This window comes from Poecilia mexicana, unplaced genomic scaffold (assembly GCF_051168715.1).
Source record: "Poecilia mexicana isolate PSO_F unplaced genomic scaffold, ASM5116871v1 scaffold_2, whole genome shotgun sequence".
In the NCBI taxonomy this organism is placed as follows: Eukaryota; Metazoa; Chordata; class Actinopteri; order Cyprinodontiformes; family Poeciliidae; genus Poecilia; species Poecilia mexicana.
The window spans coordinates 49,234,342-49,253,821 of NW_028263371.1; the positions used below are offsets into that span (position 1 = coordinate 49,234,342).

A 19,480-nucleotide genomic window follows, 5' to 3' on the forward strand; every position below is an offset into this window, starting at 1 on the left:
ACTTTCAGCTGGCATTACTTTGTTCTATTTACCAAGCATCTGTTCAGATAATATATAATATACCCAGTAGATAAACAGTGAAACAATATAAAACTGGTGCTAAACTGTGTATTAAAAGTTCATAAAACGTCCAACAAGTACAACTACAAAATGTAACTCAAGTTTACTTCATCAATTACAAGATAAACCAATGAAATTCAGACCTATTGAACTGAACAAAGTAAATATGCTCAATGAAGGCTTTTGGATCCATACAATGGTAACTGGTGACTGTTGGCTGTTAGAATGTCACTCAGGCTGGCTGTGCTATGATGGGAGCTTTAACAGATTAGTTTTCAGAAACCTAAAGAAAGTCGCCATAGTAACACACATTTTCACAAAACAGGGACATGTTTTCAGCTTTTGATTATGTAGTGTTTACTTAATCTCAAAGAGAAGTCCACCTCTCTGACCTGAAGTTAGCTGATATTTCATTAAGTTATTGTAGTTAGGAAATATACTGAATATAATTAGAAATCTTAATGTGCTCTCCAACCAGCTACTAAGCAACTCCCACAGAAAAATGTGTCAACTCTTTCTTGTATGAGGATATAAATGGCCCAGTAAATATTATTTTATCTAGATTTATTAATAAGTAAATGTAAAATGTTACTCATTTATTGCTTTTTATTCTATGATTGTATGTTAAAACATACTTAAATATGTCTTGTTTGATTTTGACACTAAAGTGTTTTGTTCTTTATTGTAAGACATTGTCTTCAATATCTGTCATTTGCTGTTGCAAGTTTCTTCTTATCTCTTTTTATGCATTATATATCTTTATAACTGATATTCATAGCATCATCAATATTTTATTATTTAAACTTACTTTATAGACTGACCTTTTTTTATTATTGACAAGTATTGCATTTTGATTTTTTTCTGATTTTGTGATGCTGATAGAGAGTTATACCTGCAAAGTTTGGACATACTGTCTTAATTAGTACAATATTAATAAATACATTTAATATTTAATAAATTCTATTAATTTTTTTTACTGGAGTAATAGTTTCCTGTCTTAATGATAGTTACAACAAAGACATATTTCTGATTAATCATCTGACATGAGTTTTAGGTTCGGTTAAAGCAGCAAACAGAGATAATCCACCTGCTTCATAACCTGCAGCTCCAGTCGGATGTGTACAGAAACTCATCATAAGCATGAATGTCGTATTTGTTGTAATATTTTATTGACTTATTTAAACCAAACAGCTGCAAACTGCAATGATAAAAAAAAAAAAACAAGTGAAGTTTGAATTTTTTGTGTTTCCTATAACATTGCATATTAGCTGAAATATTTGCATACACCACAACTAATACTTAGTTCGAAGTCCCCTAGGATGTCTCACAGAACTAGATATTTTTCTGCAGCCATCAACCAGCTTCTGGCATAATTCTGGTTGTATATTGGTTTCTTTCCTCATCAAAAACCATAAAGCTAATTTAAATTGTTTGGTCTCTTGGCACACTCCTCCGTTAAGCATAGGCAAGACATTTTCACTCGGATTGAGGATAGGGGGATTTCCAGAAGCTGTTGTAATTAACCATTCTAAAACCCATTCTGACACATCGGGGACTAGGATCCCAAATGCACATGAAGCAAGCTGAAACCAACATTTTTAAATGAGCTCTTCCATTTCTTTTAAATACATTGGTATAACAGCCAGCAGAATTATGCCTGAGGTTTGGCAACAAAAATTGTGGATATTTAATCAAACAGGCATATATATGGCATATTAAACGGCGTTTAACTGAAAAATCTGGAGGTTTAGAGTCCTTGTCAAATGGCATTTTGACTAAAAATCTAGATCTTTTTTTTTTCAAATTCCAATCTTTTTTTTTTAAATCTCTTTCTCTTTCTTACTGTTTATTCAATGTCACATGCTGTAAAGCACTTTGAAATGCCTTGCTGCTGAAATGTGCTACATGAATAAAATTTGATTGATTGATATGTCTAACAAACATCAAATTCATATTGTTTGTTGTTTAATCATCCCACCCTGGAAAAAGTACAATTCAAATAAACCAATTAATACCTTAACTTATTATGACCTTCATGTCCAACAGGACTGCATGATCACGTCTCAGAGGTTTAAATGTAAAAGAAAATGAGATTTTGTAAAATATGGGATTCTTATCCTTATTTTTGTTGATTTCTCCACTTCTTACCTCCACTTGTGTTGTCTGATCTGCTGCTTTTAGGGGCAGGCCTTTCACATTGTGTCCCAGCCCAATTGGCAGAGCATCTGAAGGAAGTTAAAGCAGAATGTGAATAAAACATCTTTAGTTTTCTTTTTTTTAGTCGACAAAGTGCTCAGGAAACACCTTAGCAAATTCACTACAATATATGATGACACAGTGGTTCACATGTGCAACACATTATGATTCAGTCTTGCAGTGAGGTGCTTTGATCCAACAAACACAACACACCACCTGGAGAGAGAATAAGCACTATGTACATCCATATTGTGTCCACAAACAGTGTGCGTTAATTTTCGAGCGTTGATTATTCAGTTAATAAAAAGATTTACGTAAAAAATAAATAAATAAAATGACAGCAGGACAACAAATCTCATCTCATTTGTGTTCCAATGGAATCCAATGGGTGTGATGTATGACCCTTGTTAGAAAGGGTAATGTTTAATTTCACAGTAGTCGCAGATGGGCCCGTAAAGCATGAGTGATCAGGTGGGCGCGGCAGGGTGATGAAATTATTCTAAATTACATGCAGTATCAGAGTCAGAACATCCGGCTATCAAAAATAAGAATGCAGCCCCATAGATGCGGGAAATGAATCCCGCCTTTGTAGGACGAAATGTCAGTGCGACATGAATTTTAATAGGAGGTTGGAGGCAAGGTGGAGTTTGATCTCCTTTCCAAAGTATATACGAAGAAAACAAACTTCCTAAAAAAAAAAAAAAATCTAAGCTATTTTTTTTTAAAGAAAATTACATCAATTACTCGGTTTTGGGATGGGAAATTATGTATGATTCAGGCCTTTACCTGACATGTTTAGCTGCTAATCATGAACAGGATGTAAATACACACACTGATGCTCACATTACACATATACGGTACCATGTTTTATTTCTCCTGGGGTTCACTTGTGCACAGTGAGGACTGCATGAGATGGGCAAATGGGTGGCAGTAAAGGGGCCAACAAAGATGCTGAGTCATGCAGCAACTGACAATGTAATAAGTGCTGTATTAGTTAATAACTGTTCAAGATGTAACAAATACCATTAGTGCCCAGAGTACAGTACATTCACTGACTCTGTGTCTACTGGCGGCTTAATGTAATCATAAGATCCTACTGAAAGAGTGGGTCTGGGGTGGAAACAGGGCTGCAGTGAAGGTTAGAATAACATACATTTAATTTATGCATCTTCCTGGTGAAATCAGAAAGAATATTTCCAGATCTTATTCCACGTCCAATTGTCTCAATGTTCCTTCCACCCTTCCATTAACCCATCCATCCATTCGTCAGAAATTGATGATTGACTTTTGTATTTGCGTCAAAAATGGTTGAAAACGTTCTGAGGACTCTGGAAGTTTTAGTCTGGAAATATATGTTATCTGAACATTTTAAATCCTTTAATTATTTGCTTAATAATGTCAGCAACCACAACCATAAACTGTAACATCTTATATTAAGACTTCAACATTTTATCTGCTAAAACAAAGTTTTGGTGTTAGAATGCTGCAATAATAGAAGAGCAGCTAATCCAGAAAAACACTCAGCGTCCTACAGTTTTTCTGTCTTTAATACCTATTTCTTTGCGCAGATTTTTTTCTCAAACAAATCCAGATTTTATTTCATTTTGGTGCTTTCATCTAAAAATTGTTGTCCTTAAGGATTTTTAAGTGAAACACAAAATACGTAAATAAATACAAAAAAAAAAAAAAAAAATTCTCCCAACATGGTAAGGTTAGTATCCAATGTTCCTAAACTTTATTACCAAAGAAAATAATATCTGAATTTTATGTATATATCTAGCACTTATTACTTGACAGTTTGCTACAAGAAGGTACCAGATTTACCAACTGCAGAGTCTGAAATGATGCTAAATGGAGTGGAGGAGGGTGAGTGTATACAAAGGAGGTGAGTGGGCTCTGAACAAAGCTGGAGAGGTGAGAGGGACCTACTTGCAGCGAGGTTTGTTAAGAGCTGTTAATGTGCACATCCCCTCATTCTGACAGAAGTAATCGCAGGGGTTGGCCAGCTCATCACAACGTTGGTTCTTGAACCCTGAAGTGCAGCTGCAAAACATTGTGTTGGGAGTGATGAAAGGGCCCAGAGAATGTACAGGTGCTGGTCATAAAATTAGAATATTGTGATAAAGTTCATTATTTTCCATAATGTCATGATAAAAATTAAATTGTCATATATTTTAGATTCATTGCACACCAACTGAAATATTTCAGGTCTTTTATTGTTTTAATTTTGATGATTTTGGCAAACAGCTCATGAAAACCCAAAATCCCTGTCTCAAAAAATTAGAATATTATGAAAAGGTTCTCTGAACGAGCAATAAAAATAATCATCTGAATCAACAAAGTAACTCTAAACACCTGAAAAAGATTCCTGAGGCCTTTAAAAACTCCCAGCCTGGTTCATTACTCAAAACCGCAGTCATGGGTCAGACTGCTGACCTGACTGCTGTCCAGAAGGCCATCACTGACATCCTCAAGCAAGAGGGTGAGAAACAGAAAGAAATTTCTGAACGAATCGGCTGTTTGCAGAGTGTTATATCAAGGCACCTCAGTGGGAAGTCAGTAGGAAGGAAAAAGTGTGGCAGAAAACGCTGCACAACGAGAAGAGGTGACCGGACCCTGAGGAAGATTGTGGAGAAGGGCCGATTCCAGACCTTGGGGGAAGCAGTGGACTGAGTCTGGAGTAGAAACATCCAGAGCCACTGTGCACAGGCGTGTGCAGGAAATGGGCTACAGGTGCTGCATTCTCCAGGTCAAAGGTCAAGCCACTTTTGAACCAGAAACAGCGGCAGAAGCGCCTGACCTGGGCTACAGAGAAGCAGCACTTTGGACCACTGTTGTTCAGTGGTCCAAAGTACTTTTTTCGGATGAAAGCAAACTTTGCATGTCATTCGGAAATCAAAGTGCCAGACTCTGGAGGAAGACTGGGGAGAAGGAAATGCCAAAATGCCAGAAGTCCAGTGTCAAGTACCCACAGTCAGTGATGGTCTGGGTGCCATGTCAGCTGCTGGTGTTGGTCCACTGGGTTTTATCAAGGGCAGGATCAATGCAGCAGCTATCAGAAGATTTTGGAGCACTTCATGCTTCCATCTGCTGAAAAGTTTTATGGAGATGAAAATTTAATTTGGTCTGGAATCGGCCCTTCTCCACAATCTTCCTCAGGGTCCGGTCTCCTCTTCTCGTTGTGCAGCGTTTTCTGCCACACTTTTTCCTTCCTACTGACTTCCCACTGAGGTGCCTTGATATAACACTCTGCAAACAGCCGATTCGTTCAGAAATTTCTTTCTGTTTCTCACCCTCTTGCTTGAGGATGTCAGTGATGGCCTTCTGGACAGCAGTCAGGTCAGCAATCTGACCCATGATTGCGGTTTTGAGTAATGAACCAGGCTGGGAGTTTTTAAAGGCCTCAGGAATCTTTTTCAGGTGTTTAGAGTTACTTTGTTGATTCAGATGATTATTTTTATTGCTCGTTCAGAGAACCTTTTCATAATATTCTAATTTTTTGAGACAGGGATTTTGGGTTTTCAAGAGCTGTTTGCCAAAATCATCAAAATTAAAACAATAAAAGACCTGAAATATTTCAGTTGGTGTGCAATGAATCTAAAATATATGACAATTTAATTTTTATCATGACATTATGGAAAATAATGAACTTTATCACAATATTCTAATTTTATGACCAGCACCTGTATGTTGTTGAACACTTGGCTGCTTGACGAATGGAGATTGACTCACTAAATCCTTTAAGCACCTTCAGTTGTCAGACGGAGTAATACAGTGTTGCGTTTTCAGAGAGTAAATTAGGAAAATAAATCATGTGAAAACATAAATCTGCTTCTGTAAAAAAAAAAAGGAAAGAAGAGTCTCCTCTAAAAGACACGTTATACGAAAGTCTGTTTTGCCACTTTCCAGTGCCAAGGTTTCCAAAGGTTTAAAATATTACGATTTCCAATCTGCTAAAATTTTAAAAGTCTCCAGCAGTCTGACATCTTTTTATTGTTCAAACACCGAATCTCATTTCTCCTAGTACAGGTTGAACTTGAAGAGGACTACAACTTCTCTGCTGTAGAAGTTATAGAAAGAAAAATGTCTGTTTGTCTAGAGCAGGGGTGTCCAAAGTCGGTCCTCGAGGGCCGGCATCCTACATGTTTTAGTTCTCTCCCTGGTGGTGGCAACAACCTCCTCAGCAAGTCAATGTTATCCTTAGGCCTACTAATGAGCCATCATTTGATGCAGGTGCGTTAAACCAGGGAGAGAACTAAAACATGGAGGATGCCGGGCCTCGAGGACCGACTTTGGACACCCCTGGTCTAGAACTACAAAACAAAACCCTTCTATTGCTGATGCATGCCTAATGGTTTCAATTATTAGGGAACTTACATAATAATTGTTAGATTTGAAAGGGAAAGATTATCAATTACATTTGCCTTTCTTTCTGGGTAATCATTTTTTAGACAAGATATAAAGCTCTGTCCTTGAAAAAAGCAAAGTAGTTAATGCTATCTTATAGAATTAGACTTACAACATCTAGAAAAAAAAATATCTGTACTTAGACAGCTACAATATTATGCAAGAGAATGTAAAGAGAGTTCATTATAAGCTTAAATTATTAAAGGTTTTTGTCTATCTAGACATTATTGGCCAACTGAGGCTTTCTAGCACTAATAGATTCTTTTCAATGTTTCGTAACTTGTATTTTTTGCAGGGCCGTTTTTTTCTTTTTTATGCATTTAATGCAATCACAATTGAATCAGCGTTACACAGCAGGATTTTTGCATTTGGGGAGCTTGATGAAACACACATTAACTCGGAGGATTAAGGTCAAACTTTATGATTTCTTGACACCGCCATATCCATCATCTCACATAATTTCAAGTCTTTGGAGCAAATAATAAACCGCATTATCAGGATCTGTTAACCTCATCGAATAAGATGGAGTAATTTGCATAGAAATTGATTCTATCCCCTGGAATTTGGAGAGAGGTGACCGCAAATTTCAATTTAACTACAGTGGACAATGAGCATTTAAAAAAAGGGAAAACTAGACAGATGGCTTTTGAAAATAAATTTCCAATTTCCTCCTTGAACAGATTTTCAACACGCAATGAATGCGATTATCGCAGAGGAAGTGTTCATTTTAAACAGCACTGCGAGTCGTCTTGATTCCCTCACACGTGCCACTTTAACTTTTGTCTGGAACAAGTTTTTGAGTTTCATGGCATGCTGAAGCAAAGATACGGAACTTTTTCTGTTTTTGTTGAAGGAAAAAAACCTTCTAAAGCCAGCTGCTGAAGACAGTCACCGAGGTCTGACATGAGCTTTAAACGGCAGAGAGGAACAGCATGAGATGTTCAGAATGGCAGGCTTTGAAACAGTTTCAAATCATTTTTATCTGCCTAAACCCTTAAGCCACAGAGAGGTGTCATGCTGCACAGGGTGGTGTACTGGCACTCAGCCCCCTGCTGTTCATTGGCGCTTCAAACAGTGACATCAGATCTTCTCTCAATTTAAAGAGGTTTTTTTTTCTAATCCAAAAGGAGACACTTATTTTGTTGAGTTCTTGAGGCAAAGAGAAAGATATCCCTTGATAATTTTTCCTCCTGCTCTAAAAGCCACTCTTTCCTTAGCCAGTATTTCAGTAAAACCAAGTCTGCGTAGAAAACATTCAGCTCTCTTCCCTCACACCTCTTTCACCCATTAGGCTGTAACTTACTGACAGAATGGAAGGCTGGTGTCGGGGTCCAGGTGACAGGTACCTCCATTGTAGCAATATCCATCACACAGCTGACAGCTTGGCGCAATTCTACCATTTGTGCAGCTGGAGGGTGGAGAAATAATTGACTCATGTTACAAGCAAAAAACTATATTTTAACAAGATGGGGGAGGGAAGGAGTTCTGGGTGGTTTTTGTCAAACACATGCATAATTGTTGGAAGAGAAGAGACTTCACCAAATAGCAACATTGAACACATGGTTAGAGGTGTAAAAACTAAATGTTAGCATTTCTACGCTAATCTTTATGCAGACAAAAATAGAACAGAAAACAAATAATTTAGCAGTTAAAAAAAATGCATATTAATCATACCAGAAATATTAATGAGAATTAAAAAAAAGCAATGCTGCAACATAATACCATGAATGAATAAAACAAAAATATATAAAACATGTAAATATCAATACAAAATAATAATATAGAAAATATTACCAACAGTTTTTCCTTGAATGTGATAGTAACCAACCAATTAAATAATCAATTAACATAAGAAATACACAAAAATGCATTGTAAGTAAATACTAACCAAATAAAAGATAAATTATATTGGTAAATTGCTAAGCTGGCTTCTATTTCATTGACATTATTAGCAGCTTAAATGCTGGTGAATTGCTTTAATTCAATCAAAGCAATTCAGAGAGCTTCCAGTCGGTCGGGGCAGCAACTGTGATATTGGGAATACGTTGTTTTTTTCCCCACAAATGAACAGTCATAGTTCTTTCATGGAAAAAAACTAGAAGACCAAAGCTGAGTAGACAGGATTGTCTACTCAGTCGACTCTCCTTTTAGAGAAAATTACTCATGTGATAAAATACCAATAACATGAATTCTATCAAATTTGGCAACCATTTATTGTGAAAATTAAAGTTATACAGTGAATTTCAAATTTAAGATGTAAGTAAATTGGAAAGAAAGGTTGGTGTGAGGTTTTGATTTAATTAACATGCTTCTTTTGATGTTTTTTTTTGTAAGCTTTAAGTCTGTTGCAGCATTTTAGCTTGACATTTTGGTTTTGTTCTATTTTGTTATCGTGAAAAAAATGGCAAGTTGCTAACCTGGCTTCTATTGCACTGACATTATTAGCAGCTAAAATTCTGCAGCAGTGGTGTGTAGACTAAAAGTTTTTCTTTTATTTTTTTATTTAATCAAATCAATTCAGAGAGCTTACAGTCTGTTGAGGCAGCAACTGTGAGAATATGCCGTCTTTCCCCATGAATGAACAGAAAATATAAACCCCAAAGATTTCAGCAACAGAAATAATGGACGGGAGTGCCAAACACTCACTTGCAAACCACATCTAAAGTTTCCTCGTTAATAAGGCAGGGAGCCCCATGGCAGCGGAGACACTTGTCCACCTCACACTTGTTCCCTTCATACCTTGCGGGACACACACATTCCACATAGCCGCTGCTGGATAACGTACAGGCCTTTGAGTTCACACAGTAGTGGTGGCAGATGTCTGTTTCATATCGAGAAGCACAGAAGGAAAGGTTAGTGTATAAGCTGGTTAGATAAGAATTGAACAGGGCTTTAATGGGACTTAATTATCCACATCAAATGACATCTTAGCCACAGATGGAAACATATCTCCCCTTGGGCAAGCAGCAGTGAGAAAATACTAATGATGTGCAACTGGAATTGTTTTCCCCCATCCCATTATGTCAATGCACTGCTAAAGAAAATCCATCACTGTGGAAATGAAATACCCAAAGGATGTGAGATGGAAGAACTCTAATTCTGTTTATCTGCAAATTGAAGCAAATGTGGTGTTTGTGGAAAGATAACTCTTTGGGCAATTGCTTTTGTTTAACACTAAACGTGTGCTAAAAGTATTTTTTTTTTTTCTGGGAGTTTCATCCCGGGTAGCTGAATACAGATTAATGCTTTGTGTGATTACAAGGGAATGTCAGGTATGTAAAGAGCAGGTTTCCAGAACAATCCACGAGTTGAGACGAAGAACTCACGGTAAAGACAGCGATCCCCGGTGTACTCTGCCATACAGCGGCACACAGGCTGATTTCCCTGAGTGACGTCACATGTCCCCCCATTAAGACAATAATTGTCACAAATCCGCTTCTCACAGAAAGGCCCAGAGTATCCAACAGGACAACGGCATGTAGGCTTCCCTGTGAAAAAACACAGTCAAAGTTGTACAGATCAGTGCCAACTGTACACACAGTTATGATTTGGGTTGTTATAGTCCTCAATTTTCCTTTTTCTAAATGGGCTCGCAAAAACAGTCACACCCCTTTAACTATTTCACCTTTATCATAAAAGTCTGTTTTGTGTTTTAATTGGGATTTTATATGATGGACAAAGTATTTTTCTTCCACAAACCAAATTACAATTGGAAACCTTCATTTTCCCGTCATGTACAAAAAAAAGTACAGTTTCGGCCTAAGATAGAACGTTTTTTTTTTTTTTTTTTACATGTTTGTTGAGTTCCCTGTGTGGTTTGTGGAAAACTGCAAATGGACTTCTTATGGCTTTTAGTTATTAGTGACTTCTTGCCATTCTTCCATAAAAGTCAAATTTCTGCAGCGTATAAACCATAGTTGTCTAGTCAATAAATTCTTCAAACAGATATTTGGATCTCTGAGGCTTCTCTAGAGTTAAGCCTCCTCCATGGCTGACTTTGCAATTTCCATCCAAGATTTTTTTTTAGCCATTTGACAATCTTCTTAGGTATTTTGTGAAGAATCAAACTAATGTATGCAACTCCTCACTGTGTATGATAAATACACCTCAAAAGTATTCATGTTGTCGGTGAAATCAAAAACTGGACAGTGGAAGTGGACTAGTAGCAGCAAAATATCAACACTGCTGTCTGAGCACATTTCTGCATAAAATATGCCCATAAACTTCTCATCAATCACACACAACAAATCATCGCTCTGTGCAAAATAGTTTGGGGGTTGAGAAAGGGAAGAGAAAGCCTCTCTGCAAACTAGATAACACAATATTTAGTCATGCAATTACGTCAATTAGAAACAATTTCAATGCTTTGGATGAAGCATGGAAGAGGCTTTACCATGGAACTTCTTTTGGAGTCAATTGTGTTAAGAATTGTGCCATCTCTAACTAAACTACTTTGCAGGGGAGTTTATTTTCACAACATTCAAGTCTGCGGCAAAACCGAAAGCAAAGAAGTCATGTAAAAGTTATTCAAGGAACTGCCTTTTGGTCTGTACCGGTTAATATTTATGTGAATCTCGAGGCTTCCACTGATTGGCAGCTATGGTACCAAGCGGAGGTATGCTGTTTGACATGTCCTCCAGGCCGATCCAGCTTTTAATTCAGCCAGAAACAGCAGGCATATAATTGCTCCAATGACTTCACATTCTGGCCACAGATTTATTCCTTGTCAGACATGGCTGGGATATTTCCAACAGGGAGGTAATATTGGCGGCCTCCTAATCACGTCTCCAGATGGTTTTTAGATTCCACGTTCAGAGCCCGGATCATTTCAACTATTTCTTTGGTAATCCTGAAAAGTTTCACAAATCAGATAATTTTGTATCTGGGTCATTAATTTATATGTATGATTTTATCTAAATGACTGACAGGTATGCCTTAGTGGATATTCAGGTATGAGCCAATTAGTGTAAAGCAATGTGCATCTGAAAATGATTCAACAGAGGAGTAAGAACTTTTTTTGTAATGAGCAGCAGGACTTACATTAAGATATGTAATAAAGGTGCCAATGATACAGTTTAATATGTTACGTCAGATTAAAAAGTCAGCATTTTAAAATATCCAATCTTGGTCATTATGGTGAAACTAAATTAACTGTCAAAGATCTGAATGTCCCTGGTTGGCTGAAAACAGAAATAATTTAATATGCTGAGTAATTATTAAATGGAGTCCACATTTGTAGTTTAGTTTTGAGAAAAATAGAATTTATCTGTGAAAAAATCAAAGGTTTGATGGAGAACATTTGTGAAGATTAGTAGGTATCATAAAGACTAAGGAACATACCAGGCAGGTCAGGTCTAACGCTGTGGAGAAGATTTAAGCAGGGCTAGGCTATAGAATAACATACAAAGCTTTGAACATCTCACAGAGCTCCATTCCATTCATCATTAGAAAATAGGAAGAATGACACAATGGGAAAATCACCAAACCATGACTGTGCACCCAAACTGACAGACCAGGCAATGGGAGCATTATTCATAGAAGCAGTTAAGAAGCCCACTGTAACTCTGGACTAGCTGCAGCTACCCACAGCTAAGAGAGGACACTCAGTCTTACATTACAAATATGGGCTTTATGGAAGAGTCACAGAAAGAAGCTATGAACTATGAGTAGAATAAAATATGTTGAAGTAGTGCTACTTTCACTTGAGTAAAATTTTGGGGTGTTCTATCCCCATCTTGATTTTAGAATATTTTTTCTATTCAGAATGTTGTCCAGGAAGTAAAGAAGTGGCTACAAGACGAATGACTCTGTCTCTTGAACATTTCAAAAGCCATTATTCTAGCTAAATAAATGGGGATTGTGAAATTACATACTGGTGTAGCATGACATAAATGGAGGCTTGTATCCATAACAACGTGGTAGTCCACAATGCGAGAATTTGTCAAGTACCACCTGCTGATGATTGTCCATTGTTGAATGGAGGAGCCTGGCTTTGTGAAAGTTGAAAGGTATTAAAGACTCTATGTAGAGCTGACATGCAGCCTTCTTACATTACTAAATAGAAAGGCACTTATATAGAGGCATGTACACAAATGAATATATCAGCCTATTTGAACAATGATTTAATATATAGGAGAAACTTATATATATACACATTTCTGTATACTGCAGAAATGTGCAGTCACCATGGTGACCTCAGCACCACAGATTGGAGAGGCTGACTCAAAGTCCCCAGCCCACACTTTCTCACTGCAAGGCAGGATTGCGCTGATCTTAAAGTACTCTGTCCACTGACCCACGATATCCCGAGTTAAGGCCAGCAGTACATCATCCTAAACAGTGTTGGTGTTTAGGATGGTGTGGTTGATTGATTGATTGATTGATTGATTGATTGCACTGTTCCCTCCTTCAGAGGCAGATCAGAAAAAGGAATTCAAACCAAGTTGGACCCAGATGAAAACGTAATTATCCCCTAGTAAGATAATGGGTTTACTTAGCACATATCCAAAACATATCCCCCTCTAGAAACATGTATTTGTCTGTAAAATGTGTTACAATGCAACTTTTTTAAAAGTGGGCTTTTTTTGATAGTGAACTAACAGGAAAGTGGGTAATGAGAGAATGGGAAAGACATGCGGCAAAGGTCACGAGGCCAGGAATCGAACCTGAGACAGCGGTGTTGAGGAGTAAGACCTCTTTATGTGGGTTGTGCTTAACCCCTGCGTCACCACACCACTCCGTTACAGTGCCATTTCTAAAGCTTTTATGTGAACAAGTATGTTCATTAGTATGTCACAGAGGTGACACTTCCCAGGAGATTTCAGCCAAACAAATTTACTCCAAGTGCTATTCCGATTTATCCAGGAGGTCACAAAAGAACCCACAACAACATCTAAGACTTCACATGCATCATTTAAGGTCATTGTTCATCATACAACAAACATATACTGAGTAAAAATGGTATCCCTGTTGAGGTTTCCAAGGTGAAAACTACTGTTGATGTTAGCCAAAAACAAAAACATGAGCTTGATTGCTAGGTTTGGGAGTGAAAGTCCAGATTTAAATCTGACTGAGATGCTGTAGTATGACCTTAAAATTGCAGCTCATCCTTATCCAGCAAAGAGAAGTGGATCAAAATTCTTTCACAGAGATGTAAAAAAAGGAGATGTACGAAATCATTGCTAGATATCGTAAACACTAGTTGGCAGTTCTTACCATCTAGATTGGCTGAAACAGTTATTAGATTTAAGGGACAATTAATTTTTAAGATAGGAATCGGAATAGTTTGGATAGGTTTTTCCACTCTTAATAGATGAAATAATAATCTAAAATGTATTTATTGTTTGTTCAGGGTATCTTTGGCTGATGCTACAATTTGCTTAAAAAACTGAAACATTTACTTGTAACAAACAAAAACAAAAGAAGAAGAAACTACAAGGGAGCAATTGCTTTTTCACAGCAATTTGTTGTTCTTTGGTAGGTTGCCTCAGACTACAGATAAAGGATATAAAGCCTGCAGGGATTGCTAAAAAAAAAAAAAGAGAACGAAAAATGCAAGCCAGATATCAGTATAAGATGATGAATTTGTTGCAAATAGTCACATCTGCTGCGGCTCCATGCGTGAACTTGTTAATTTATTCTGGTGAAATAGATTTTGGCTTTGCAAGCGGAGAATTTGCTCCTAGTCACTTCCTGCACATGTGGCTGATCCCCCAAAGACCCACAAACAGAACCTCCAGAGACCCTAATTTTCTCTCTTCTTGGCCAGACTCCCCAGGGTGCGGATCAGCCCTGCAGAGTGATATCTTTGCAGCAAAGGCAAAAAAGCAACCAGTTCTTCCAGGAGCAGGCTTCAATCAAACATTACCCAGCCAAGACGTGTGAGATATGGACACACGGAGATAGGACTGAGAGCCCTTGTACTACACCCCTTACATCCAAATTACGGTTCTGGTTTTCTTCATCAGCATCTACAAGTAAATTCAGCTCAGTTAATTCAAGTCAGGGTTTTTATAATTTACACCAAATGATTCTGTTTATAGAAATACACTAGTTTTCCTAGAAATAGAGTCAAATAAAGCAAATTGCAATGGAATAAAGTGACGACAACACCTTTCTTCTATCAATTACAGTGTATAACATTGATGTTCTATTTTTCCTGAAAACTATATTTTATATAAAAGAAATAGATAGGGAAATAAACTCAAAAAGTTCTGCAAAAATAAATAAAAACAATACTCTTCTATCTCAGATTCAATTGATTCTGCTTGGTCTCATGTAGGGCTGTTGTAAACGAATATTTTAGTAATCGAGTAATCTATCGATTATTCTTACGATTAATCGAGTAATCGGATAAAAAAAAAATTATAAAATGAAATATTGGTAAATCTGGCATAATACCGGTGTTACTATCAAATATCAATATCAGTCCAATTTTTCATATTTGAGCATCCCTAACAGTTGCTTTTTTGTAGTTTAGAAAACTAACCTGTAACAATAATAGCTCACTTTCTAAGTTAACCAGAAGAAAAGTTATAGAAAAATCTGAAATTATACTGAATTTAATAACAAAGAGGCAGGCTCACAAATATGCTTATAAAAATGTCTACAATCTAGCTTTTAGTTTATGTATTCATCTTCAGTGAGTTTAATAGATTAATTAAACTCACCTTGCCACCTAACCTGTCGCGCTTTGGGTTTGAAAATACGGGAAATGCCGCCTGGAGTGGGAGGAGAGGGCGAATGAACGAACGTAAGATGGGGTGGAGGGGAGGAAATAGACCAGCGGACTGACGAACCGTTAGACCGGGGGACGAACACGGGGGGAAGCAATACGGGATATTTACGACACCTTCACTGGTCACACTCAGAAACTCATCTACCAGCCATGTACGATGCGCTCCGCCACCCGTTTCTTCAGACCGGGATATGAAATTTATTGTGCGGTTCGTCGGTAAAGCTACATTTACACGGTAAGCATCAGCTACTCAGCCGCCCGCCCTGTTCAGGCTATCCGCTCACCTCAGCGCTCTTCCCGCCGTTCGCTTTCAACCAGCAGCCCCGGAGGAGAAATGCTGCCGTACTCCAGGCTTTCCCCCAGTCATTTTAAGGTCGGGCATTATCATCAATCAATAAAATCCCCACGGGCCAATCTTGAAGATTGGACTTTATGCCGCTGAGACTTAGCTTTTGTCAACAACTCAGAGGCGGAAGTGAGAGCTCCGCGCAACGCAAATGAAGTCCCGGCCGGAACACGGTGCGCTAACTAATAAAACATAAATTAACGAAGCTTCGAAGCAGGTAAATTTTCCTCGAGGAATTTTAGTAATCGAGGTACTCGAATCATTCGAGGAATCGTTTCAGCCCTAGTCTCATGTCAAATCCAGTTACCTGAACACATCCCCAAACGGCATTTGCCTTTCCTTGACACTATCCTGGGAATAATGAGTGGAAAAGGAGGCACTGAATAGGAAATGATATATAAGTAAAAAGCCTTTCACTTTGGATCATTGTCACAGTTTTCGAGACAATAAGGATTGCAGGCAGCAGACCAAACACTGCTTCAGTCTGTTGTGAACTTGCATCTAGACAGCGCAATACGGTAGCTCTGCAGAAACCTAATAGGTGAGATGGTGATATGCATCCAAAAATCAGAAGCCATGAAAATTTCTATGGAGTAAAAAGACCCAGAGGCAAACCGCGCTGACAAGAGAGGTACACAGGTACATGAAAGCTCCAATTGCCCACATGCAGGAGACAGACTGTGATGGAAATCTGTAGCTATTAAATACTGGAACAAACTTTTTCTACTCAGTTTAAAAAAAAAGAAGTGCGATTAAAAGCAGCAAGATGAATTTAGTTGGCTATAACCTCTGCTTTGATTTCACTTTAATGTATGAATCTTTTCCTCTTTGAAAACTTCTCAAAGCATAAATATCTCACTTGCCCCATTGATGCTGTAAAATAAACAAAAAAGAAAAGAAAAAAAAAAAAAAAGCTTAGAGCGTCCTTACTGCCAAAGCTAACATTTCTACGCTTATACAGAAAATGAATCAAAGACATGGGAGTTAAAATTCAATGTCACCTTGTGTGTTTATAGATAAATCTGTAGATATTCCAGCCTCTAATTGATGCCAAGCTCACTTCTGGTCCATTTTAATCACTAAAGCTGAAGATTTAGGGATATCTATTTTGACTTTAATCTCTCTTCCTCTTTTCGTGTTTGGTCACTCTTTCCAGTTAATATTTCTCAGCCTCAGACGAGCTCAGTGCAGACAAAAATCACTAAACATTTAAAGGACTGCTGTTGCAATATTTATTTTGCTCACAGCTGTCTTTTCATGATCAGAAATCCATTTTAACTAGGAGTGCAGCGCTTTCATTTAAAGGTGAAAGAAAGCCGTGCACGATAACGTGAGATGAACGGTGATGAATGGTATGCCATTCTGATAGTCAAACTCAGTGTTGTTCAAAGAAATGAAGGCATTAACCCAGCTCTTTTCTAAGGTTTTTCTTTTAAGTCAACACATTTTTCAAAAAGGGAAGATTAATAAAATATCAAAAACACTTTGGTTACTTTATTTTTTCTTAAGGATTAAAATAAAAATAAATTCTTTCCTCAACATATTCAGGACGTTAAAATAAAATGCTGTAAAGGCTATTACTCATTTATGTTCAAACAAATACCAAGGCTTCTAATACCATTTGCTGGTTGTCATTCAGCGATTACATACCTCTATTTAATGAATTCAAGCAGTCTTAATAGGGCTGTTCACTGAAAGAACATAAATGTGGAAACATAATCCACATGCTGTGAACTAAAGCCCTTCTATCATATTTGTATGTTTCTTTTTTTTAACAAATGAAGATTTTTTTTCTTTTTCTGAAGATGCAAGAGGAAAATATACAAACTTGTAAATCAAGGTTAGACTCCTTCATTTGACTTTACATCATGATGCATTTTGACATCAAAAGATTTATTTTAGCTATTCATTAAATTGTTGGACAGACATGTTATTTTTCATCTTTCAGAATACTATAAAATAGACCTTAACCGGATAGAAAGTTGATCGTTCAGACTGTTGCAACTCCGGACCTGAAAACAAAATTGCTCACCTGGCTGGTAAAAAAGCACAACTTTGGATTTAGAAGACAAATGTGCGGCGGTTCCACAGAAAACAAATTTGTGTGCCTGCTATAATGGTTTGGGTAAGTTTGTATGAAAAACTGGGTCGATAATGTTAAACCCCAAATACATATTGCACATCTAATGTTAACTGTTGATATAAAATCCACAAATATAAGAAAATAAAAGAAACCTGTCAATGATGAGGTGATGTGTCATACACAACAGGACTCTCTTGTAAATGAGACATTGAGTCGCAACAAATTTCTCCTGTATGAATAAAGGTTTATATGCAATAATGTGAAAAGACCTGGGGATAAGTATTGAAAACATGATCAGAAGTGTGTTCAAAAAGGCATGAAAAGCCTATAACATTGATACATGTTGCAATGCACATAAGCAAAACATAAATAAATAAATAAAAAGCTTTTTCAAGATCTTTTCACCCTTACTGTTGCAACATGCACTCGTGACACTGGTACCAAACGTAAATCTGAACTTTCAAATGTACCACTGATCACCACTGACGCCATAATCTGGAGGTGAAGAGAAAATTTAATCAGAACAAGAACGAAACAGTCACAACCAGACGCTCCACACAAGATTTCTGGTAGAGAACTGAAAAGAATAAAACCATCAGCTGTGCTCAATTCTCACAAATCAAGACTCCACTGCTGAAGTAAAGAACTAGTTGGAGCTCAGTTACCGTTCCCAGCAGAATATCTACATACATGTAGGTTTACATTCAGGCAGAACTGGTCATAAATCATTCTTCACTACTTTTTCATATATATTTCATAAGTAAGCTTTGTTTATGTTTGAACCCTCATAAAATGCTTTTTTGATATGTAAGGATATGGCGTGATAACATTTTCATTAATGCTATAAGATAATAGCTTTATTAATGGGATATTCTAGCGCTATGGCAGCTTATATCCTCCTTTAATTGTAATACAAATTATTTCACTGAAACAACTGTAGAACCATACAAAGCATTCAGAAATATTGTGCATGTTTTCATAAGTACTTAGCAGGTAGTATGGACAGATAAACATGAATTAAGTTGCAAAATCTGCAACCCTGCAGAGATAAACAGGAATATCTGAATAGAAATCATGGCCCACCGCACATATTTTAACAGACTTACCCAGTGGTGAGCCCATGCAGGTGCCTCCATTCAAGCAGTAGTCTGTGCAGTGGTTCACCTCGCAGCGCTCCCCAGAAAAGTCGGGCCAGCAGTAGCACCTCCAGTCTCCTTTCTCATTGGCCAAGCAACGACCTCCATTCTCACAGGGGGGGCGGCAGAGTTCACCTGCACAACAGCAGACCTCCCGTGTTTAGTGGGGGTGGGGGGCATAATATGCCACACAGTCCCTTGCAATGCCTTTTCTACATTTTGTTAAACCACAAACTTAACTATTAGATAGGCATGTCACATATCTGGACTTCTTAAGAGAGTGGCATGAATGAAACGACTGTTAAAAGAAAGAAATGATACTCATTTGCATTTTGACCCCTAAGTACACCGACAAAGCTACAATGAAATGGTTCAGAATAAAGCAAATTCAAGAAAGAGCCAGTCAAAGTCCAGACCTAAATCCAATTCTAAACCTGTGGTAGCACAGGACATACGTCTGATCCGACTGAGTTTGAGATTATTTTCAAAGAAATGGGCAGACATGTCTGCTTTTA

At 37.4% G+C, this 19,480-nt stretch overlaps 1 protein-coding gene across 1 annotated transcript in view; it reads right to left on the minus strand.

The window, feature by feature from the left end:
* The window catches only part of lrp1bb (low density lipoprotein receptor-related protein 1Bb), a 318,836-nt gene that overhangs the window by 4,924 nt on the left and 294,432 nt on the right, over positions 1 to 19,480 (minus strand). The window contains exons 83-88 of the mRNA XM_088002164.1: positions 18,936 to 19,100; positions 9,990 to 10,151; positions 9,310 to 9,484; positions 7,967 to 8,071; positions 4,186 to 4,299; positions 2,209 to 2,285 (exon numbers count right to left, since the gene is read on the minus strand). Of these exons, the coding sequence (XP_087858290.1) occupies positions 2,209 to 2,285; positions 4,186 to 4,299; positions 7,967 to 8,071; positions 9,310 to 9,484; positions 9,990 to 10,151; positions 18,936 to 19,100 (798 nt within the window). The remainder of the gene's footprint in view (positions 1 to 2,208; positions 2,286 to 4,185; positions 4,300 to 7,966; positions 8,072 to 9,309; positions 9,485 to 9,989; positions 10,152 to 18,935; positions 19,101 to 19,480) is intronic.